This window comes from Phoca vitulina, unplaced genomic scaffold (assembly GCF_004348235.1).
Source record: "Phoca vitulina isolate PV1807 unplaced genomic scaffold, GSC_HSeal_1.0 scaffold94, whole genome shotgun sequence".
NCBI lineage: Eukaryota > Metazoa > Chordata > Mammalia > Carnivora > Phocidae > Phoca > Phoca vitulina.
In genome coordinates this window covers 400,548-424,159 of record NW_022589797.1, presented here as the reverse complement: position 1 = coordinate 424,159, position 23,612 = coordinate 400,548, and the positions used below count along the sequence as shown (strand labels likewise).

General features: G+C 50.7%; 1 protein-coding gene across 1 annotated transcript in view; it reads right to left on the bottom strand.

Moving 5' to 3' along the window:
• The window catches only part of PAX5 (paired box 5), a 181,813-nt gene extending 158,521 nt beyond the window's left edge, over positions 1–23,292 (bottom strand). Inside the window, exons 1-3 of the mRNA XM_032396898.1 lie at positions 23,173–23,292; positions 9,626–9,791; positions 4,174–4,371 (exon numbers count right to left, since the gene is read on the bottom strand). Of these exons, the coding sequence (XP_032252789.1) occupies positions 4,174–4,371; positions 9,626–9,791; positions 23,173–23,218 (410 nt within the window). The 5' untranslated portion in view covers positions 23,219–23,292. The remainder of the gene's footprint in view (positions 1–4,173; positions 4,372–9,625; positions 9,792–23,172) is intronic.
• Between the last annotated feature and the right edge of the window lie 320 nt (positions 23,293–23,612).

The window sequence follows — 23,612 nt, the reverse complement described above, 5'->3', positions numbered from 1 at the left end:
CCTCCATACACAATTACACTGAAAGAGAAAATCATGGTGCCTTTAAAAAAGAAATAGGAAGACAAGGCTGAAGAGATCCCCATACCTACAGAACTGATCAAACTGCCACTGGGCACTAAGAATCTCGGGCCATCAGCTGTGCTAAGAATCCACAACCAGGAGCACCTGGGTGGCTCAGTTGGTTGGGCGTCTGCCTTCAGCTCAGGTCATGATCCCAGGGTCCTGAGATCAAGCCCCACATCGGGCTCCGTGCTCAGCAGGGAGCCTGCTTCTCCCTCTCCCTCTGCCTGCCTATCTGCCTACTTGTGATCTCTCTCTGTCTGTCAAATAGATAAATAAAATCTTTTAAAAAAAGAAAGAAAGAAAGAATCCACAACCAAGGGTTCAACTGGACCATACTGGGAGAGGACCCACAGGGGACACCCAGGCCGGCAACTGAGGTGGAGAAGAAAGAGGGAATGGGTAAACAATCTCAGAAGTCTTGCTGCCCAAGTTCAGAGGAAGAGTAGAGTTTACAACTATCGTCCCCCAGGCCACGTCCATCCCTGAACAAGCTTTATTTGGCTTGCACGGTTACTTGTTTTCATTTGAATTAGTTGCCAATATTTGCAAGGTGGGAGCTTTTACATAAATACATGGATTTGTAGCTTCCCTTGAAAAATCCAAACACCTAGCCGTGCTGACCCCACGTTCTCACATGATAACAACCAATCGGTGCTAAAGAGAACTGTCCTTCTAACTGGGAATGCCACCCACGGTGCCCACCACTTGGCCCCTGATTTAGAGCCACAGGTCTCGAACAGAAGGCAGGCTCCATTCCACCTGTCTCTGTCAGCTCTCGGACAGTCCCCTCCAACGGACACTCAGGATGGATTCTAAAAATCCTTGGTGCAGCTTCGGCAGCATCCCAGCGCTTCCTTGTCCTTCGGAAGCCACAGAATAACAAGACACTTGGCTTGTGTCCCAGGAAATCTCCCACACGCTCAGCACAACAGGTGCGATGGCACTTAACTCCATGTGGGTCAGGGATTCCCGGGCTGGTCTCCGAGAAGACAGCAGGAAGGCATACACTTGTGGGGGTGGACACTGGAGATGACACTGTGGCCCCTGGAATAGCTACCAATCCAGTCACCACTCCCTCCTTAGCTGTTTGAAATAAGGGAATCGTGAGAAGTTGCCCCCAAGGGAGGCAGGGGCTGGGAGAGGAATCTATGGATATTTGCAAGACAGTTCTTTCGAAACTGCATTCATTTGAACGCAGTGCAGCAGCTTTGCCTTCGTATGGAAAATAGAACTGCGTGCTGGGATGGCTCAGGCTTTCTCGGGCAGTGGGGGACGGGCAGGCAGCAACAGACAGTGTCCCGCACCTCGTCTATCTGCATTGCTGGGTTGGTTGGCTAAAGACCACAAAGAGCTCTGGGTGAGGAATGGAGTAAGGAGCCAGAGTGTGCTCCCAGAGAAGAGCCCCCAGAGGGGTGCGCAGGAGAGGGCTACGGGTCCCCGAGGGAGCTACAGACAGGCTGCAAAGCACAAAGGCTGCCAAGTGCACAGAGATGGAGTAGGAATGACTGTTTTACTCCCCCCTGCCTCTCTTCCGTCAGATCCTCAGTCCTGTCACTGGCAGAGTCCTCCAGGGCAGTGCAAAGAGACAGGCCCTCCTCTTACCATCAGGGAACCTAGGCTCGACTCCCAGCTCCACCTCAAAATCATCATTCCTCTGCTCTCCCCTTCTGGGCCTCAGTTTCTTTACCTGCCACAGAACAGAGTTAAGCCTCAAGGGCTGTAGGAGACCACAGGTGTGAACACACCTCAGAGGTACAGCCCCCGCTGGGGACACGCAGGAGGCCCTGAGGCTGGCCACGGCCCCAGCCACGAGCAAGCAGCAGGCAGAGCTGCACAGAAAAGCTCCAAGCACAAAGCATCGGCTGCTCCACGGTTTCCCTAGACACTCATTCAAGTACCCCTTACAGCCTTCACCCCCTCTGCCAAGCTATGTGCTCTATTTATTTCATCTGTTCCTTTCAAGTAACTTACTTTTTGACTTAAATAGACTTCTTTTATGAGGCAACACTAGTTCTTTATTGTAAAGGGGAGGGATAGTCCATAAAGTTCATACTGACTGGCTTGGTGTTCTAGTTATATTTTTCTAAAGTCCATTAAAATAAATTCATCATAAAATAATTTTCATCCTTGTATTACAGAAGGGCTGGAGCCCTGCAAATGAGTTATGCTTGTCCTGTAAGGCATTTTTTTTCACTGAAATTAGTCACCCTCATTTAAAAACATGGAGGTTTTATATACACAAACACATAGATACATGCACACACTAATCCTAGTTTCCAGATTCCCTTTAAGAGTGGAAAGATTCTGGCAAGTCCTGGGCCTGCTTTCCTGGCAGCATTCAGTTGGTGCTGAGAAGCCCCTGCCCCTTCAATACTGCTGTGCTGTCTGTTTGCCGCAGACCCAACCTTTCCCTATCACCTCACACCTGGCCCGCTTCACTGCCCGGCCACAACAGGCATTAGAGTTTGGGACCCCCACGGGCAACCTAAAGTTATCTTTCAAACCACCAATTACATGTACACCCTACACTGGGAAATCCGTGGGCCCCCAAAGCCTGACCATGGGTTTGGCAGAAGTTTCTTTGCAGAGCAGGCTTCTGCTGCCGCATTGCTCATAGGGAAAAAGTCACGTTGCTTTGCGTGATGGAAATCCTGCAATGAGCCAGAAGCAGGGGACTCACAAAGCACATTGGAGCCCCTCATAATCCAGAAAAAGAACAGGAGTATTCTCCGCCCCCCAAACCCGCCACAATAGTTGCTACCTCCTCAGCTAATTTGGGCTGACCAGACTTCTAATCCGCACCAGAATCCTGTCCTAGACAAGGAGGCCCTCTAGAACAGAGACTAAGAGACAGTGTGCCCAATTCCCTCTCTCTTCTCAGCACCTTGCATGATGTCGGGGCCAAGGTAAAGATTTGCTGAGAGAAAGAAAACAGGCTAACGGTGATGAAATAGCAGGACTCAAACATCAACACAGACCCTGACACAGTGACTCTGCGCATTGGAGTCACCACAGAAGGAACAACTAGCAGGCCCAGAAGGGAGCTCTGAGACATTCTGGTCTAACCACCTCTTTCTGCCGGAGGCGAGGGGTCTCCTATGCCCAAGTAGGCTCTGCACTGACAAGGGTCGCCTGTGACCTTGGAGAAATGGGAACTGGTCAAGTTTTCGGTCTGCTGGCTTCTCTTCTCTTTGTGGAGTTTAGACAACAATCATTTCTATTTATCTTACAACTTCATCCTTGACCTCTGTGGGTTTAGATGGAGTTGAGACTGCACCATCTACAATAGAAAACTTTCTTTCAGGAATTTTTAAAGCTCTGAGAGCTCCGTTAGATACTTCCTGGATCAGACTGCAGAGTAGAAAGTGCCTCTGCAGCTCCCAGGACGATCCCATGCCTGGTATTCACGGTATTTCTCTGGTTTTTTCTCTCCATGGGTGAGATTGAGGGCAACTGGGTAGAGGGCAGCCCCCTAACTCCACAGCATCTTAGTGTCCTGGATGTCACTCTTGGAGATCACAGACCCACATCAGAACCTCCAAAGTCTGGGGCTCTCAGAGACAGGAAGAGCTTTGTCAAGGTCACACTTGGAGGTTGTGGCAGAGCTGGGACAAGGAACTAAATCCTCCAACTTCAAGTCCAGGCTCTGTTTTCCACACTCAGTGGCTCAACCTCTGCCCAAACTGAAGGCGGGGATTTTCTTCCTGGGAAGCTCTGATATAGGCCAGTGCTAAGACTTTGAGCATGGGCTTACAAGGAAGTGACATTTGTGGGGCCCGATCAAGACAATCCCCTGCTAAGTTCTCCACACACAGAGGCGGGTGGGAAAGTGAGTGATAAAAATCACTCTGGGCTCAGAAAAATCTCAAGCAGCCTGGGTACTGACATGGCCTTCCCTCCCTGGGCCTAGAACTCCTGCCCACTTTGGAAAGACGAGAAAGGCGATAGAGAGATCTATTGAGGCCCTGTTAGCCCCCCTCCTGTCTGATAACCCCTCAGGGGCCTTAATGAATGGAGAGACCAGATCCTTAGGAAAAGCACCCGCAGAGCTTCCAGGATACCCCATTCCACCCAGATCCCTAGCCCCCCCCACAGGCACCAGCCCCTCACCTGTTGATGGAACTGACGCTGGGCACCGTGTCATTGTCACACACCCGTTCCGCCAGCAGCCGGTCCCTGATCTCCCAGGCAAACATGGTGGGATTTTGGCGTTTATACTCAGCGATTTTTTCCACCACTTTGGGCGTGGCGACCTTTGGTTTGGATCCTCCAATTACCCCAGGCTTGATGCTCCCCGTCTCATAATACCTAGGACCCAAGGAGAAAGGAGCTTAGCCATGAGGAACCAGCAAAATGGACCAGCAAAATGGATGTTTGCAACAAAATAGCTACTCTGTCCAGAAACCATCTGGATCTGTGCCGTCCAGTTTAGCAGCCACTAGCCATACGGGGCTTTTGAACATTTGAAATATGGCTCATTTGAATTGAGGTGCACTATAAGCATAAAATACACACCAGATTGTCAAAACTTAGTAGAAAAAAAGAACGTAAAATCTCTCATTAATAATTTTTATATTGGTTATATGCCGAAGTGATCACACTTTTCATCTACTGGGCTAAATAAGATACATAAAATTCATTTTACCTGTTTATTTCCCCCTTTTTAAATACACTACCAGGAAATTTTAAATTTCAAACTCAGCTCACATTCTATTTCTATCGGACAGTGCTGGTCCGGATGCTATGCATTAATTAGTTAATTCACTCTATCACATTCATCTACCATTTTACAGTTTACAGAAAACTTTCAAGTCAGCTTTCCCATTTGATCCCCACAACAGTTCTAAAGCACATAAATATTTTGAACAAATGAAAAGAAAAATGAATGAATAGGTCCCTATTGGTAGGTATAAAACAGAGATCCATAGAGGTTAAATGGCTTGTCCAGGATCACACAAGACCCACTGGCCAAACCAGGATGGAGGCCCGGCCTCCTGAGCTAAAATTTCCCCCAGAAAGTTGGCTTGTGCCTTTAATTTACCAGCACTCCCATCCCTTAGCAGATTCCATCTACATTCTGTGAAACTGTCCCCTAAAATGCAACCTTTTTTTTGCCATAAGATTAAAATGATAACCCTAGTATAAAACTAAAAGGAGTGTTGGATTCCAGAATTAACTGGAAATATATATATAAGTCAAAACCCAAGCAATCAAAAAAAAGCCAACCACAAGTCACTGCAGCTCTTCCAGGGAACTCCCCTGAGGTAAATCGCTGTTTCTAAGGACATTTCCATGCTATCAGCTCTTCCTCGTTAACACAAATAGGATGTCAGGGTTTTACAGTAAAACCGAGACCGGGGAGAAGAGTGCCGTGAAAGATCATTCCAGGGGAAAAAATATTACTTGATTCCTTTTCTGAATCTGAGCCTTTACTGGATGTCTCTCAACATTTACAGAGAAATTCTTGACTTCTCTTGCAAAGGAGATTATCTTGCTGTTGAGAATTTCTTTAGCCAAGAAGACATTTTAGAAATGACTGTTAATTTTTTTTTTTAAGTAAACTCTGCACCCAACGTGGGACCAGGACTCAAGACCCTGAGATCAAGAGTCGGACACTCCACCGACTGAGCCAGCCAGGCGCCCCCATCACTGGTAATTTTTCAACCTATAAACCAAGAGTTTATAACAGGTAAGGGAAAGAGGTGATTCTCCTATGGATGGATGGGAAGTGTTACCCAAGAACAATGACTAGTTACATTTAAAGAGATGTTGAAATTCTCAGTCTGGGTAAATCTAGTTAGGGCCAAGTTAGTGGATATTCTAGAAACAGATGAAATAATTTGGGAGCAGTGATGAAGAAGTGGAAATTCTGTTTTTCATTGAGAAAAGTGAGTCATGTACAAATATGAACCATAAGGAAAAACTCAACCTATCCTCCCTCTTTCTGTAATGACCGAAAAATTGTAATTAATCGCAAAGAGGCTTTAAGAACTATCCAAGAAAATGTTATTTTGCCAGAAGGTTAGAAAGGCACCCAAATCAAGGCACACAGCAATCTCTGCAGCTTCCAATTATCCTTCCAATTTTACAATAAAAAGTCATTTCTTACTATCAACAACACAGTAACTCCTTATTTAGGCACAGTGCTCTAAAGTTTATACAGAGCTCTTCCTCAAATTATCTGGATCCTCACATCAATCCTAAGAGGGCAGTGGGTTTTATTTATGGAAGGGGAAACTGATGATTAGAAGAGTAAGTGACTTGCCCAACTTCCTTCTGGAAGTCAGAGCCAGTCCCAGCTCTCAGATCTGACTCTGAACCCAGTCTTCTTCCCACTAGAGCAAACTTCTGCTTCGACTGTGAAAATGAAAACAACGATGATGTTGATGATCCCTTGCAACTGTAGAAAGCTTTCCCGTTTACCAGGCAGTTCACATGCATCTTTGCACTCACTCACTAGTCACAGAGTGCCAGTTATAGGCACTGTCTTGGGGCAGAGGTTACAGACACAGAGACAAACCTGGGCTGAGTACTCAAAACATACTAGTGGAATGAGCCGGCAATATTCCCGCAGCAGCAGCGAGAGCAGCGGGAGGGAGCTGCCCCTCCCCCCAGCCCCTGTCCCGCTGGTCTGGCTGGGGGTGGCAGCACCCAGGGCTCTCCGAGCAGGGCCAACCACAGCAGGTCACAGCCTTGACACGAGACCTCTGTCTGCCTTTTGACTGACCCATCAGCCAGGCCCTTAGAAGGCAACCCTGACACCCCAGGGGAAACCCCAGTTGGCAACCGTGCAAAGTGAGGAATCGGACTGAAGAATTGCTCTTCCCTCTCAGCACAACCACCACTCAGCCTCTTGGCTTACACACAACAGACAGACGGCCGCCGCCAACACACGGCACGCTAGTTTGGGAGTAAAGAAGTGGGCGTGGTAGTCCGTGCCTCTGACACTAACAAGCTGTGTGACCTTGGCCAAACCTCTTAGCCTCTCTGGGCCTCTGTTGCCCCATCTGTATAATAAGGGGAGGATGTCTGCCCAGCCTGCCTCACAGGACGCAGGCAGAAATGCAGAATGGGTAAGAAAAAGCTTTGCAAAACATAAAGAGCACGTGTTGCGGATTAAAATCCTCTGAGTGTTTATTACTGTGTAACATACCACCCAGTTCCAAACGGTCTGAACCCCCCCAGCCAGGCTCCAGTGAAAGAAGACAACAACCAGGCTTTCTGGGTGGATTTAAATGGGCCTCACATGCCACCAGGCTCCTGAGCCTCGAGCTCTGTGGACTGAATGCCCACACTCCTGGCAAACCGCCACCTTCCCAAGATGATGGGGGTCTCTGCCTGCCCCAGGGACTCTGCCTGCCTTGTCATGCAGCCTCTGAAAACCACGGCCACCACACACAACACACTCTCTATAATCTGTCACTCCAAATGCGCCCATCAAATTCTTCGGTGACCAAAAAAAAAAAAAAAGTCAGTGGATGGAACAACCCCAGTTCAGAAATTCCCAGTCACACTGTTTTAGGGCTGAACTTGTTTCTTAAAAGGCAGTTCTAATTAGAGTGACATTTTGTCCACTGTGGTTCTTAGTTATGAAAATAATGAGCTATGAAATTCCAATTTATTGTTGACAACTTAAACGGCCAGGCACCGGAGCGGCTCATAACTTCCGAGTGCCACTCTACCTAGTGACAAATCTATTCTGGGCCTCGGGAGGCTGCCGGCTGGGCCTGGGAGGGTCCTTGTCCCCTTCAGTCTCCAGGGGAGATCTGGAGGGCTCCCGGGCACCAGAACATGAGGACTCGGCATCTGGACGTCCCCTCTGAGAAAGGCTCGGCATCTTGCCCTGAGAAGATTTCAAACAGCAAGCAAGATGTCGGCTCAACAACAATGTCTCAGCAAAAACAAAGGAAAGGCCTTCTTTTTTCTCTCTCTCTCCCTCAGTGCAATGAAGAGGCTTCCCAAGAAGATAGCTAAGATCCACTTGGCTCTCAAAGTCTGACACTGAGATAGTCTAAAATATTTCTTTCCTCTCTCTCTCTCTCCTTCTGTCTGGTCTTCACTGCTCTATTCTAGTCTATTCTCTGTTTTAAAATCAATCATTCTCTTTTCTCTTCATCTCCCTCTCCTCTATTTTTCTTCTTTTATCCTCACTCTCATCCTCCTGCCTAAAACCACCATCTAACGAGAACACCATGCTGATGTCCAGCCTTCCTCCTTGAACTCTGGCTGGGGCTCATTTGCTGCCAAGTGCTAAACAGGAGTGGAGCCCAGAGCCTCCCCGGCTGCGAGGTGACCTGGGGTGGGCAGGGGATAAGGAATAAACACAAGGATCAAGGTCCCCAAAGGGGATGCTAGACCCCTGGCCTTGAAACTTCTTCCCTTGGCCTCCAGTACGGCTCCCCAAGGTTAGAAACTGCTATTCCCTCCATCTAAGAGAATTTCTTAAATTCCAGCAGATGAAAGGGAAACAACATGCAGAAAATCACAATGTCACTGACATACTTCAAGTATTTTTTTTTCTATTCAGGCAACTGTTCTCAAATCATAATGCAAGCTACAGGACCAAGGTTGTTTTCTGACCTGGGGAGAAAAATCCTGAGAGACCACTGAACAGCTAGACCTGAGAATACTCTGGCTGCTAGGGCAGACCTCTAACAACTTCACATGCCCAGAAAAAAACCCGTGGTTTTGGCTTTGGGATATGGTGAGATGCCGATGGTCTAAGAGTCCTTGAGGCCTCCTCCCAGTCCGAGAGGACTGACTGGCTGGATGGACCTGGGTCAGTCACTTGACCTCTGTAGATTTGTTTCCTCATCTTAAAACATGCTTCCCTGGATCATACTGAGGTTCTCCTGAGAAAATAAACAGGAGTACTCGAAGGCTGGGCTATCTAGCCCTCTGGGAGAATTGGCATCGTTAGTATTTTGCTGGCAGCAAATCGACGGGTCAAGTGGCAACTTTCAAATGTCAGATTTGAGAGTTAGTGTGTGTTTGTTTTTTGTTTTTTTTTTCCTCTCTAATATACACTTAGGATGCCTGTCACTATGAAGGAAACGAAACATATAAGGAGGAAAATACTACAGCCCAACATAAGACGGTTGATGATACCCCAAAACTGAAAATGACAGCTGACCTTTAAAAAAAGAATGTGCTTTTTGAAAACGTTAAAATAAAACATTGAACTTGATAATGTGATTTTATAACTTGTGGATTTTTCACCCAGCCCTGCTCAGGTCTCGGGCTCACCCAAGATGTGTAAGGGAAATTCCCAAGAACCTCTTACTCGTGGGTCCTTTGGAATAATTCACCAGGCTTTCAGAAAACATATCATTCCTCCTGATTGAGTCACCCCATTCCACATGTCATTTGAAACGGGGGGGTTTCCCAGGGCTACTTTGAATTGAATGGCCTTAAGAGGGATTCGCAAATTCCAAAGTACTATGCATGTTAGCGAAGTGCTACCATGATTTTCAATATGACGCAGGCACATTGGACAGCTGCTGGGTCATGTTTGAGGTCGTTATTTGAAAAATCAAGGGAAGGCTGTAGCTCCTGCCTTTACCTGCCAAGAATTTTGCTGACACAACCATGGCTGACTCGAAGCTGCCTTGAGATGTCGCACGGCCTGACACCTTGATGAGCAAGTTCCACTATCCTTTGGCGGACTACATCCGGGAGTGGCCGTCCATTCACAAAAACCCCCCCAAGCTGATTCACTCCTCCATGTCCTGAAACAGATCAGAAACAAAAGGCGAGGGAAAGGGTGGTTAGAACCAGTCACATAGTACCAGAAGCGCTGTTACAAGCACCCAGAGCCCCTCTGATCAGAAATGGCCGCAGGCTGGATATCTTGAGCCTGGAGTCTGATCATGCAGGCTTCACGAGCATCTTGCTTTTAAAAATTAACCTTTGCCTTTGTCCATCTTCAGCCAGTCAACCGGGCTATTGATAAAAAGCATCCCCATACTATGTTTCCTTTAGTTGCTAGCATCTGCCTTGTAATTTTTTGTTAACAACGGAATATGTAAAAGACCCCAATCTACACTAGAGACATAACTTATTACATGCATGATGCTGAGGTCTAAGGAAGATCCTGGGGAGAAATATGTTTTAAAATACACCAAATGTAAAGAGATTTTCAAAAACAAAACTCTTTTCCTTTTAACAAATATCTGTAAAAGTGAAAAAGACTACTCCAATAAACCTAGATCTCAGGGGGAAAAAAAATGGGTTGTTTTTTGTTTTTTTTTTTAATCAGCAATCTGATTCAAGGGCTAAGGACTTAAAAATTTTTGTTTAAATAGTGTCTGCCGAGTACTGAAACAAAATCCAACCACTGCCTTGATAAAAAAAAAAACCTTTTCTTTAAAAAGATGGGGCTCATCCTTCAATAAAGGGGAAAAATAAACAAAAAAGGTGAGGCTGACATGCAGACTTGACCACTGTACCGTCAGAGCACACAAAAGAAATGGGTCAGAGGATCACATCCCACTCTACCACATCAGGATTTGTTGTACAGGAGTTTCCCTGGAATTTCTGAAGTGATTTTGCAATTGACAAGCAGCATCAAGTTGGTTTGGGGGGAAAATAAAGAAGCTGGAGAAGGCTTCCGAGTCCCAGGTTTTACAAGCACTCTGAGATGGATTTTAAGCAAAAGGAGCCTGGGAAAGTACCTTCTCCACCCAATAAGCTCCCTTCTCTTACATCAGAGTCCATCTGGAGGGAAACAGGGATCCAAGTAAATGAAGAGCAAAACCAGTAAACACGGAGGGAGCCAGGATAGCAACATCATTGACCTTGTAGCTGTTAATCAGCCACTAACTGACATCGCTGAGGACAGTCAAAAGCCAAAATCCAAGTGCAAGCATTTATTTACCAATACTGCTGGCAGCTCAGAGGCCAATGATGGGGAAATCTCCATCTAAACTGGGACTTGCCTGGGATTAGACTATACCAGGGAAGCTAGGGCATCTCAGACATCTCTCTCTCTCTCCTACTCACACACACACACACATACACACACACACTCCAATTCTAAAACATAAAATAGCCACCTCATCTCAGCTACCCGCCCAGCACTCAATTACTATCTAGGTTTATGAACATCTGAAATAAAAGGGGAAAAACACCCATAACATAACCTATTTCCTTAAAACTGCCAAAGCAATTCACTGAAGTTTTCCATGAGGGTCCTAACTGAGTATTTCCCAAAATTTCTGAGCTCAGGCTGATTTCAAGGAAAAACACAATTTTATAGGTAACGACAGTACTTAATTCTAATTCTTAGCTGAATTTCTCTCTGATTTTCAAAATGAGCTTTAATCCGTTTTGATCATTCTAGAACACCCCAGACATAAGAAATAGGAAAACCATCCCAAACAGGATTTCGCAATTAGAAACAAAACGCATAGTTCACCTAAAACAGAAAGATGACAGCCACCCCTGGTCAAGGGCCTTAGAAAGGCTTTGTTCTGGGGTTGGGAGCACCTGATAAAAAAAGAACTGTACAGATCTTTAGAGAACAGGCTGGATTGAAGAAAGTAAATTCAAAATTGGTACAAGCTCATCTGAGAGGACAAAAAGGAAGCTAAAAGCATCCAGCACACTTTTGAGATAACCTATTAGTCCAGGCCTTGTAACCCATTTGCAATTCCTTGTTCCCTATGCCCCTGGCAATTTAAACTTCATGCCCAAAACGCAGTGGCAACCTTCAGAGGACTTAAATTCCAAGAGCAGTCCTACAGGACATTTGTGAGCTTTTGGGACCGTTTGCATCATGGAAAAACCCCAAGGATTGGACACTCTAGGTGACAGCAGGTCCCCAAACCCTCTACTTTTAACTACAAAGACAAGGCTACCTATGTTCTTCCGGAGTCTGATCCATATAACCACACCTGACACCAGACTCAGGATGACCTGGGAGCCCCCTATCTCCCTCAACTTCCTGGAAAGGTTCCCAAACTCACTTAGCTGGGCCTTCTCTGCCTCAGTCACAGTTCTATCCAACAGAGCATTTCAAGGGTGGTGGGGAGGTAATTTACCTGGTCTGAGAAGGCAATGTCTCCCACTTACCCTGAGATTGGAAAGAAGTAAAACCTGAAGCCTGAGAGAGGGAGGCAGGATGGGCAAAGAAAAGAGGAAAAGCGAGGGAAAGGATGCAAAGCGTGGAAACTAAATGAAACAGACAGCAAGGACAGAGAGCGTGGAAGGGAAGCCTCAGGTTAGAAAGGCTGAAGAGGAGAGAAAGGAATGGATCGGCTAGTACAGGCAAAGAAAAGAAAGGTGAGAGTGGTGTACAGTGGGAGGCAAGAAGACCAGAAGAGAAAATGGAGGAAGCCCAGTAAAGGGGCATCTGGAAGACAGAGGACATCTGTGGAGAGGAATCTTTGTTTTCTGGGACCCCGGCTCCAGCCCTGCATCTCATCAGAGAACCCAAGTCCCAGCCTCTACTTCCTATGGACTCCAGTTGGGTGAGGGTTCATCCCCTGAGGAGTGCATGTTCCCAGCTACACTTCTCAGGGCCAAGTAGAATTTTCAGAGAGCCTGACACAGAGACAGATACAAACAAATCAAGGCAAAGACCAGGAAACAGACACACAGATACAAGGGAAACACAGGCCCGCCTCCACAGGGCAGGCTAAGCAGGGTTTGGCGGAGGGTTGGGGGAAAAGGGTTAAAGATACCCCTGAGGCCTTTGTGGCTCTGGTTTCTGAGGGCTGGCCTGAACAGAAGCTCCTTAGGCCCTGATGAGGGCATACTACCCACCAGGGGCCCTATCCAAACCCCAAAGACCATGGCTAGGTAAAATGTTGTGGGGAGAGGGTCTCTGCTGACTCAGTGGGAAGACCCAACTCTAAAACCCCACAATGTTATGGAAATTCCTCCTAGTGGCACCAGAGATGATAAGTGAAGGGACACACAGACACGCAAACAGGGACACAGGGAAAGAACAGGGATGAAATCTCCTTAACAGGCTCAAACCAACAGACAGGCAATGACACAGATGGACAGTCGTGTCATGGGGAAAGATAGAGTTAAACCAGAGAAAATGCCTTGCACATGTGTGTACTCACTCAGACAGGCCACTGCCCTCTCTCTGGAATCTTGAGTCCCGCCCTCTCCCCTTCTGTGAATCCTGGAAGACCCAAGAACCAGCTCCAGCTTTGCCCATGTGAACTTCCTGTCAGTCTTTTTGTCTCTCTGACTTCAATATCATACTCTGTACAATGGGTTTACCTAAGGGTTTAGATGACACTCAGGTAGGAGGCTGGCCATAAAAGTGCTTAACTGGAAACCATACCTAGGGGAAGGAAACATCTAGGCAAAGGTGGTGGGAGGCCATTGTGCTGATGAAAATGATGAATCTGTAATAGGGAGTAAGGGCAGGAGAACACAGAAGCCAATTTCCCAGCAGTGCCTTCCCCTCCCCCCAATATCACCTCCGCATAGAAGCTGTCCTGCTCCAAAAGAGGTGGGGGCCAGGGAAGTAGGGGGAAGAAACTGACCAGGGCCAGGCAGGAAGATGAGGAAGTAGGACTTGGTCTGAGCGCTACTACACCAGCAACCTCTCGGGGTCTACTTGTCCACCCCCCTCAACTGCCAACAAATTGGGGCCCAGGGTGGGCCTACATTGTACAAGCAAAAAGCTTTAGGCGTCAGAACCAAGGGCACTTCCAGAGAAGCCAGCTCTGAAAGCTAGGCTGGCTGGGGCCCAGCCCCCACCAGGCTGCCAGGAAGATTGAAAAGAGGAGGAGGGAGCACTTCTTGAGGAGGGGGCAGATGAAGGCCGGGACTAGGAGGGACAGAGACACAGGCATTTTCCGTTGGCTAACTGGCACCTGGAAGGAACCACCTTCTCCACCCTTATGCACTGCCGGGAGACCACTGGTTCTGATGTTATCTCCCCAAGGGTCCGGCGACCCCTGGGGCTCCGGGCTCTGCGCAGGAGGCAGTGAGTGAGGGTCTGCAGATTCCAGCTGGCGAGGAGAGACGTACAGGAGTCAGCCCTCCCCATTTTGTCCCCCATTCGCTCCTTGGCTGAGCTAAAGGCTTGTCCACCTCTCAGAGTATTGACCCCAACTCGTTTGTTTTCTCTGTCACTCTGCGAGAACAGATCCTCCCTGGAGCATGGCTCAAGTCTGCCCAGGAGACAGCTGCCAGGGGCGCTGGGGTCACCATGGACTGGGAACCGTTTTGGCACAGGCCCCAAATGGTGAGGAATCGTTTGGGGTAGGACCGGTGCAAGCGGCTTCTCTGGGCAAATCTCCCCACTGCTTTGGTGGATTACCTTGCATTCGGAAAATTGACACAAAGAGAAACTGACCTGCCCGCAACCAGCCCCAGCGGCTTAGATCAGCATTTCCCTGCTTGCCAGGCCACTCGGCCCTCCGGAGCAGAAACCGACATATTCGCCAGGGAAGCTTGCCTTCTCTCCAGCCGGGTCTATGCTGCCTTTGTTAAATAGGGGACTCACGGCTGGGTAAGCAGGATCCTGGGCTGTCTGAAGGGAACCTGGCTTGGGGTAAGCTCCTAGTCCGGGAGCAACTCCCTGACCTGCCGACCGTGGGGACCCGAGCTGGGCACCCCGCTGGATGCCGCCAAAGCCTGGCGCCTTGCTCCGGCCCAGCTCTGCAGCGTGCAGAAGGGAAACACGATTCGTTCCACTTGGAATTTCCTTGAAATCTCCGAATCTAATCCGGCATTAACTCACCGTGAGAGGAGCGCTCATCTCACAGAGGCTGTGCTAAAGGGTGAACTGGTAGATCTCTGTGGGTCAGGCAGCCCAGTCCGCCTCACCGGTGCCCAGAATGACCCTTCCCGTCTCCTACACACGCCCCGGCTTTCAGAAAGGGGGAGGGGGGCTGCCTGTTATGACTGACTTCTTGATTTTTTTTAAAGGGGAGAAGCCATCATGTGGCAAGTGTCCTGAAGAGAAGGACTTGATAAGGGTCTCTCCATATGAACTGGCAGCTTCTAAGCTCAGCTGAGGGACTGCCACTTCGTTGATTTTTCAAAATCCCACTGCTCAACTACAGGACGCCTTTAGAGCTCTGAACTTGGTGTCCTTGCTTACCTCTCAGCCTCTTCCTCCACACATATAAGCACACAGACACTGGCTGGGGCCCCAGTTTCCCTCCAAGCATCAGCCCTCATCAGCCCCATGGCTGAAAAAGGCACCACGGGGGATGGGGTGTGGGGCACTGTCTTAGACTTAAGACTGACCTCTCCCTACAACTTCCTGCCCTCTAACTAGCCAGTCCCGGAGCCCTCTTCAGGTCCGAGCTAGGATTCTCCCAACATGCTGAGATGTTGCTGCCAGAGCCCCCCCAGAGGCTGCAGCTCGAAGCTTACACTACCCGTTGCTGCAGGCGGGATTCCCGGTGCCAGGTGCTCTGGCCGGGGAACCAGGCGCGTTGTTCCACTTGCCCTGCCTGCACTTTGCCAACTTGACTGCGCTGCTACAGAAGTCCGGAGTCCTCCCGGCCCTGGTACCTGCCCCGCGGTCCGGCACACCCAACCCCGTCCCGGCCGGAGAGTGAGAGAAGCGAGCTTGCCGCCTACTTACTATGCATGGATGCAAACGGGTCGTGCTTACAGTGTATTTCCATCGGGGCGCTCCAGACTGCAGGCCGGCCCACGCCGCCGCCTCCCGGCGCCAAGGGGCTGCCCAGCGCGGCTAGGAAGCTGCGCCGCCAGGCCGGGTACTGTGCGATCTGGGCTCAGAAAGCGCGGCTGGAGCTTCGGGGCCTCTCTCAGAGCTGCTCCGCTGGAGATCGCCGAGAGCTGCGCCTAGAGGCGGGAAACGGCGCTAGTGCAGTCCGGCTGGGAATGGGGAGCCCAAATCCTGGTGGCTTCCCTCCTGGGCTGTCTCAGGCAGCGGCTGCGGACCCGAGCCGGAGTAGATGCGGCCAAGGAACCGGCAGCTTTGGGGGCATAGCGCAGGGGCCCGTCTCCGGGACGGCAAGGAGCCCCCGGCCTCCGGTAGGAGCGGCTTTGAGGAGGCCTGCGGGACACACGGCCCTTGGCTTCACTCAGGGGGCAGCGAGGCCCGCGGGCTGCCAGGCTGGTTCCGCGGCCTCGCTGCCTCTGGAGTCTCTCCTCGACCCCTCGGTCTCCACCGGGTCCTTTCTCTGCTTCTCTGAGTCTCTGGGGCTTGGAGTTGCAGCCCCAGCCTCTCTCCACTCGGCTCTCCGACGTCTCGGACGAAGTTGCAAAGAACTTCCTCTCTGGCGGCGCTGAGGCCCCGGGCGGGTTCGGAGACGCTTCCGTCACTGACGTTGGGGCCGTGACTCCTGAGTCCCCAGGAGCTTGCAGCTCTTACACCCCCGGACCCTCTGCCTTCAAAGTTCCCCCGGCCCCCGATACTCCCCCATCGCTGGGACCAGGAATGGAGACAACAGCGACAGTCTCCTCCTCGCCTGAGTATCTGCCTCACGCCCACCAACTCCTCGAGGCCCCCTGCCCTCTCTCAGGGGTCTGGTTCCAATGTTTTTCAGTTGCCTCTTCCGGGACGGCCGCCGCGCCTGCCCCCGGCGTGTAGCGAGGGACGGAGATAGCGAAAGGTCCCCTCCACCAAGGCCGCCGAGACTGCCGGTGCTGAGATGGAGCCGCTGTCGGCTTTGACTGCCCGCGCTGCCGTCGCCGCCGCGGGCGCTAGCCCTCCGCCTGCTCGGCGCGCACAGTGCGCCACCGCGCCGCCCCGGAGCCGCTTTCAGGACCCGCTGCGTGTGGACAGCGCCGCCCGGGGCTCAGCCTCCCTCCGGGCGGGGGCGGGGCGGGGGCTAACCTGCCAATCACGCTTCATAAAGCCAATCAGAGCTGTGGCAGCCGGCCCTGGCCCGAGACACCGCCCCATTGGTTGAGCAACCGGCGGGCTCCGCCTGATTAGCGGATACCTGGGCAATGGGAGAGAATGGGGGGCGGGGCCCAGGCGGCGGCGCCACGTTCATTGACAAACGCGCGGAGCGAAGGCCTAGTGGAGCGCGGGTGGGGGGAGGGGTAAGGGGATCCACACAGGGCCTGGAGAGTCCCGCCACAGATGCCGCGGGAGCGTGACCTCCCTGCCGCAGCGTTGGGACCCTGGGACATCCTGAGGGACTGGGGGCAGCCGAAGTGGGGGTGGGGAGGTGACGGGTGGGGAGGGAGGAATAGTCTACTGAAAACCTTCACACGGATATTGGAGGAAGAATAGGAGCGCAGTAGAGATACGGTTTTCAATCTAAGCACCACCAGATTCGGGATAGACTCATAGTGTGCGCACTAATCTACCCCATTCTGAGCTCAGTTTCCTCATCTGTAAAATGGGTAGAGTTGGCTTACCTAGTCTTTAATGGAGGCTCCTTCCAGAGGAAACATTTCACAATTTTATCAAGCGCCTACTAAGCCGCTGCTGTCGCCTTCTCGTCCACCTCCCTCCCTCAATTTTACCCGCAGGGAACCCCAATTCTGAGCTAAAAGAAAGGCAGAGACTTTGAGGGAAAGAAATCTCACACTCCTTTAAAGTTAGTAATCACGGTGCTCCTGGGAGAGGAAACTAATTGAGGCTTTGGACCAGGTTGTCCAAGCACTGAGCCCTGAGTCTCTCTTTCCAGCCTCAGACCAGGAGCTGCCAGACGCTTTGGGGGCTAGTGATGCGCAACTGAAGACTTCTGTTTCCAGGTGTAATTCTGCCTCTGGCGCAAGGCTTCTTGGGAACTAACTGAAGCCAGTCATGTTAGTCCAGTGCCAATGAGGGTCCCTGAAGCTGGCAGGAAAGCAGGTGAGTTCTATCTGCAAGGGCTGGGCCAAGCCAGGCATGCTACCAGGCTGCTGTAGAGAAAACTCCACCTTCCCTCTTCCAGGGAAGTTCTTGTTGCTTTTAAGACAAAATGGGTGGATTTCTAGCTGACTCTCCTGGTCCAGAAGGGCAGAGTTTTGACCAGCGAGTCTCACGTTCTCGGCGGTGTGAGGCCCTGGGACCACAATCAAAGGAATGGACTTTGTAAAGGAAGTCTGTGACAGCCATTCTACACCCAGGAGGCACTGGCGAAGACACTGAGGACTACTGCCCCAGCGGCTCATGGTCCCAAGACCCACCATTTCTAATTCACAAGTAATGATCCTGTAATATTAAACATAAGTCCACAAAAAGGGGGAGAGGTGCTCTGAGATGGTCGCTCCAGAACTGAGCTTATAAGGAAGACCGAGAGCACAGGTTGACCCTGAGAGGGCTCCTGGTTCATTCTCTGCCTCAGTCTCCCTTCTCTCTACCTCTGCCCCATTTCTCACACCCCTACATTGAGGTCGGCCCTCAGTCTCACCTTCTGTTACTGTCCCAGAACCAGCTGCCCCTGACCGGTAGATAAGTTTCCGGTGCTGACACCGTCCCCACCCCCTCCAGGGCGCAGCTGCGTTAAACGGCCCCAGGCGGGCCTCTGGGGGCCCAGAAGACTACAGTGTGCCCTGGGGTGGAGTGGCTGCGTTCTCTCTCCTTTGTCTGGAACCCCGCAGGTCCAGAACCTCGGCCCCCCATCGTTCCTCCCCCACCCCCTCAACCGCACCTCCGCCTTGGAGCAGGAAGAACATAAAAGCGGAGAGGAACCCGGATGAGTTAGGGTTCCCACGTTCTCTCCACCCCACCGTGCACGGTGGATAAAAAGTGACTAGAATTCAATGTAGAGGCTCAGCGTTCCTGGAGAGGCTGGGGGGGGGGGCTACTCCCTGAGGGACGCAGCCAGGGACACCTCCACCTCCAGCCCCACTCATTGCCTTCAGGCCTAGAAACTCAAATTCTAAAGTCTTAGAGCGGAAAAGGGCCCTGAGGCAATGCTTTCCCCATTTTACAGATGCATAACCTGAGGCCGAGCAGGGCCTTGTCCAAGGTCACATAGAAAGTCTAAGGTAGAGGAAAGGCTGTGGGCTGGGAACCTCTTTCTCAGAAGGGCCTCTACAGAGCCACTCGTAGGATGGCAGGGAGTTTGGAGGTGGAGTGAGGGGGTGTATGCTGCCGAGTCAAAGAATCTAGTTAGGTTGGATATGCCAGCACAAACCAGTTTCCTCCCAATACCTGTGCCGCTTGGACAGAATCCTCAGAGTACTGCTGAGGTGGGATGGAACCACAGATATTAACCGAGCAGGAATAGCTTGGATTCCCGTTTCACCCAGAGGGTGTGCGGCTTCAGGACGGTGTTGGGTTGCCTAATGTGTGCAGCGCCAGGTGCCCAGGACAGGGGGAGATTCCGTCTGAGTAGGGGTTCTTCACCACCTCCAGCCTCCAAGCGGGCCGTCTTCCGAGAACTTCTCACGCCAAGAGGCGCCACCAGACCTGACATCCTGGCCACCTACCCTAGCCTTACAGGCCTCCAAACAGCGGCCCCGAGAAGTAACATGACTAGCGCGAGATTACACAGCGATTCCCTGACGGAGCCGGGCTTCCCCGCGCCACAGTCCTGCCTCCGAGGGCTCACGAGCCCACGAGTCTGAGTGAGACTAGCAGGGAGACAAGCAAATGAGAGACAGACTAGACTAGCAGGGAGCTGGTCTCACCGCCCTGGCGCTGAATCCGGTCGGGCCTCGCTGTGTGCAACTGTCACGGGGTTACTTTCCCCCAACCGCACAACTTTGGGCAGGGCCCTGTGCTGAGCACTGGCGGCAGATACTGGGAAAGGAAACCATCCGGGAAGAAACTCAATTTATAGAAGTCGAATTGCCTTTGAAAGTTCTGCTATTGAAAGAAAGCCCATTGAGAATTAATTGAGAAGCCAAAATACCTCCAGAGGAACATCCACCTTGATCTTCAGTCAGCAACCTGCACTCACTCAGAACACACTCCCTCCCTGCCTCCCCTTTCTCTCCAAGTCCACCCCTCCAGCATGTGTCTGGGGCTTGGGGCTGCTATAGGGCTCTAGAGGCCTGAAATCGACTTCTCCAGCCCATATCCCTGGTCTTGCTTCGGGCAAAGCAAGGCCGACAGGGCTCAGATGAGGTGCTCAGTTTGGGAGAGTCAGAGATACTGCTGCCATCACAGTCCTAACTTGGTAGGTCCTCTCTTTATAACCCTCATTTTATTTTATTTTTTTAAGGTTTTGTTTTTGTTTTGTAATCTCTACACCCAGCATGGGGCTCCAGCTCACAACCCCAAGATCAAGAGTCCCATGATCTTCCAACTGAGCCAGCCAGGTGCCCCCTCTCTGACCCTCGTTTTAAAAAGTATCAAAGAGAGAGAGCAACTGACCCGGGTTACATAGAGAGTTGGGCAGAGTGGATTCCAGTGTGATTGCTGCACCTGGATCAAGATCTTTCTGTAGGCATCATTGAAGTAGGTGGAAAGATAGGAGAATTTAACCAGATTTTTCAAGAACCATGTTAACTGCTTTTGTCAGGGTTTGTTATCACTAGTAGTGCACCCGGCAGGCCAGGGGCTCTGGCACTATCTTTCTCTCTCCCAAATATTCCGGATATGGGCCCCTTCTAGGGCTCAGCTTCCCTATATGTCTAATGGGGAGACCCCTTGAGATGAGGCCTCCCAAGGTTCTGAAAGATGAAGATCCATGGCTAAGGAGGATTGTTATTCCAAAACACTCATTCCAGAGCTGGGGGGCTGGATGCCAATGCCCAGACAGTGTTCAGCCTCTTCTGGCCTTCCTGGCCTTGGACTCCTTAAGCCAGCTTGGCCAATAGTCCTTTTTCTCCACGGGGGGCCTTGGGAGATGGGGCTCTATCTCCTCTCCCAGCAAGAATGAGGGGTTAAGGGCAGAGAAGTCACCTTTTGGTCCTACTCCCTCCGTACTCCTTGCTGTATGATGTCAGACAAGTCCCTGCCCCTCTCGCTGGACATCAGTTTTTCCTTTTTGGTACCACAATGAAGAGGCTAGACAGGAGGATCCTTAAGTGGCTCTGTGCTTAAGGCTGACCTTACCTGATCTTGGGCTTAGAGCTAAAAAGGTATATATACTCCTTCCCTATTGTACAGATGGGGAAACTGAGGTCGTGAGAGGGAATGGAAAACAGTTCTGAAGGAAGGAAAAGGAGGTCAAGTGGCCCAAAAAAGGCCTCCAAGTTGGGAGATGGGAGAAGCCCACACAAAACCCTTAAAACCAGACATGGATGCCCCCTCCCTGGCCAGCTTCTCAGCTCTCTCCTCTTCTCCCACCCCCACCCCTGGGGCCCAGGCAGGTGCAGACAGGCGGAAGTGCAGTGTCACCTGGGAGCTCCGCCCTTTCCAGGGGCAGGAGGCCCTTACCCCAGCCCAAAGAAGAAGAGGGGGCGTGGCTCTCCAGATTTTTTAAACTCGGGCCAGACTAGGACCCCCAGCCCCACCCAGGTCCGCCTTACTGAGGAATGAAATGCTTTATTGATTAAACGATTATTCAGGCTATTGAACTAATCAAAGAGCCCATCGACCGCCCTGAATTACATTCTTGGTAGACAGCTCTCCGAAGGGACAGGCAGCCGCGCCAGCCACGCAGACACTCCCCCAGACCCCCACGTGCCTCTGACCCATTCCCAACATACACAGAAGACCTACTCCCTGATCTGACGCCGGCAACCCTGGGAGTCCCACCTACCAAGGGACCCAAGGGGGTGGGGAGATGGGGATGGAGCAGAGGGAGTTTCCCAGATTCCCTTTCTTGCACCTTCACCCTGGGGAATCCTCTTTAATTCCCCACTTCTTAGATTTCTGTCCTCACTTGTTAGGATTCTGGAAATCTATCTATGCCCAGAGAGTTGTCCTGGGTTTGGAGTATAAGTCCACCCCTCTCTCACTGCTTTTTGACCTGTGTTTAAGGCTCGGGTGGAGGCCTCAAAGAGCCACAGGGATAAGAGAAGTGGAAGAATTCTTGCCAGCAGGGTCAGGAGTGTGTTTGGGTGGGGGTTAGTACACTTGGTCTAATGAGTAAAAGAGGCTCCTATACCCAGCTTTAATCTCAGGACAAACTGAGGCCTCCTGCTGCCTGCCACCTCCTCTTAGATATAAACACACTCTGCTACCCACTGCCTGGGCCTGTGGGTGGCACATCAGGCCCTGTGCCAGGAAGGCCCGTGTGCATACAAGCACCAGAGTTGGATGCCCAGGCTAGGCACACATGTCCACCCACTTGTGCTCTCCTCCTTTGGAGTAGCACCCACAAGATAAAACCTGGGCACACAATACACACACACACCATTGTCAAAGGCATGTCTAGGTGAAAGTGAAGGCAGGTTAGAGGTCCCTAGAAATGTCACAGCTAGCATATGGGTTGCCTACCTTCCCTTGCCAAGGTTGTGCCTGCCACAGGAAACAGTTTTATACAAATGGTAGGCTCAGCAGTGCCCACAGAGTGAAGCAGTGCACACCATACACAGAGGGACTGCACGCCCTGAAATCACACCTCCACTCCTAGTTCTCCCAACTGAATGTGTCCTGACACTGACTACACACAGGCTTAGCACAACAGCCCCCCCCCCACACACACACAGCCCTAGATCCATCTCTGTGCCTAGAGGCAGGCACTTTTGTGTATGTTGGCATAGACACAGTGAAAAGCTGCTGACATCCAAAAATGGAGGGGTCAGTGTAACCACCGCATTCTCACTTCCAAAAGCACTTAGGATATGACAGGTGAACAGAGACCCTTAAAGGAGTAGATGGACACTCAGACACTTATCCAAATTACACATACTCCACTCACACACATTTTGGATACGCAGAGTACAGTACCCAGAAACACCAACTCATAAACATGCACTAACACACCCATGAATATAAGGATACACATACACACAGGCACATAAATTTTTGAACACACACATTTTGAAAATACATATACGGGGACATACAAACTCAGTGTCACTCATGCACACTCTGAGCCCCTATGTAAACACGCAGACCCAAACGAACTTTCAGACCCCCAGATAGTCACCCACATAAACATTCAGAAACAGAAAAACACAAACTCGCAGACACTTGAGCTGATAAAGAAGTGTGCGAACAAATTGGTGAAAAGACATACAAACGTGCCGCAGATAGGCACACAGTCAATCCCTGAGAAAATGCGGTTCACTCCCTCCCCCAGGGCCGACGTGCGCGTGAGGACCAGACCTGGCCGGGTCCTGGAATTAGCACGCCTGGAGCCCGAATCGCGGTCCTACCTGTCCTGCCGGTCCGAGGAGTTGGGTAATTTTTCTCTAAATCCATTTTGATTTTTCAGAACTTGAAGTGGACAGGGGGAAAAAGTTTCCACTTTTTTTGTGCTTCTTTTTTTTTCTTTTCTTTCTTTCTTTTTTCTTGTGTTTTTTCTTTTCTTTTCTTTTCTCTCTCTTTCTTTCTTTTCTTTTCTTTCTTTTTCTTTTTTTTTTTTTTGGTGCCAGGGGCCGCTCACAGGTCGGAATAATTCAAGCCTTCCGCTCCCCCGCCGAGCTGGGGTAGCTGATCACTGAGCTGAAACTAAACGTTTTAGGTGGAAAAAAAGCGTCCGAAGGCACCGTGAAATGATTAAGGAACTAAAGAGCTTCTCGCCATGTGAGATCATGTCCTGTTCTCGCCAACATCACAAGATGTCCCCAGACACGCCGCGCCCCCAGCGTGCCGC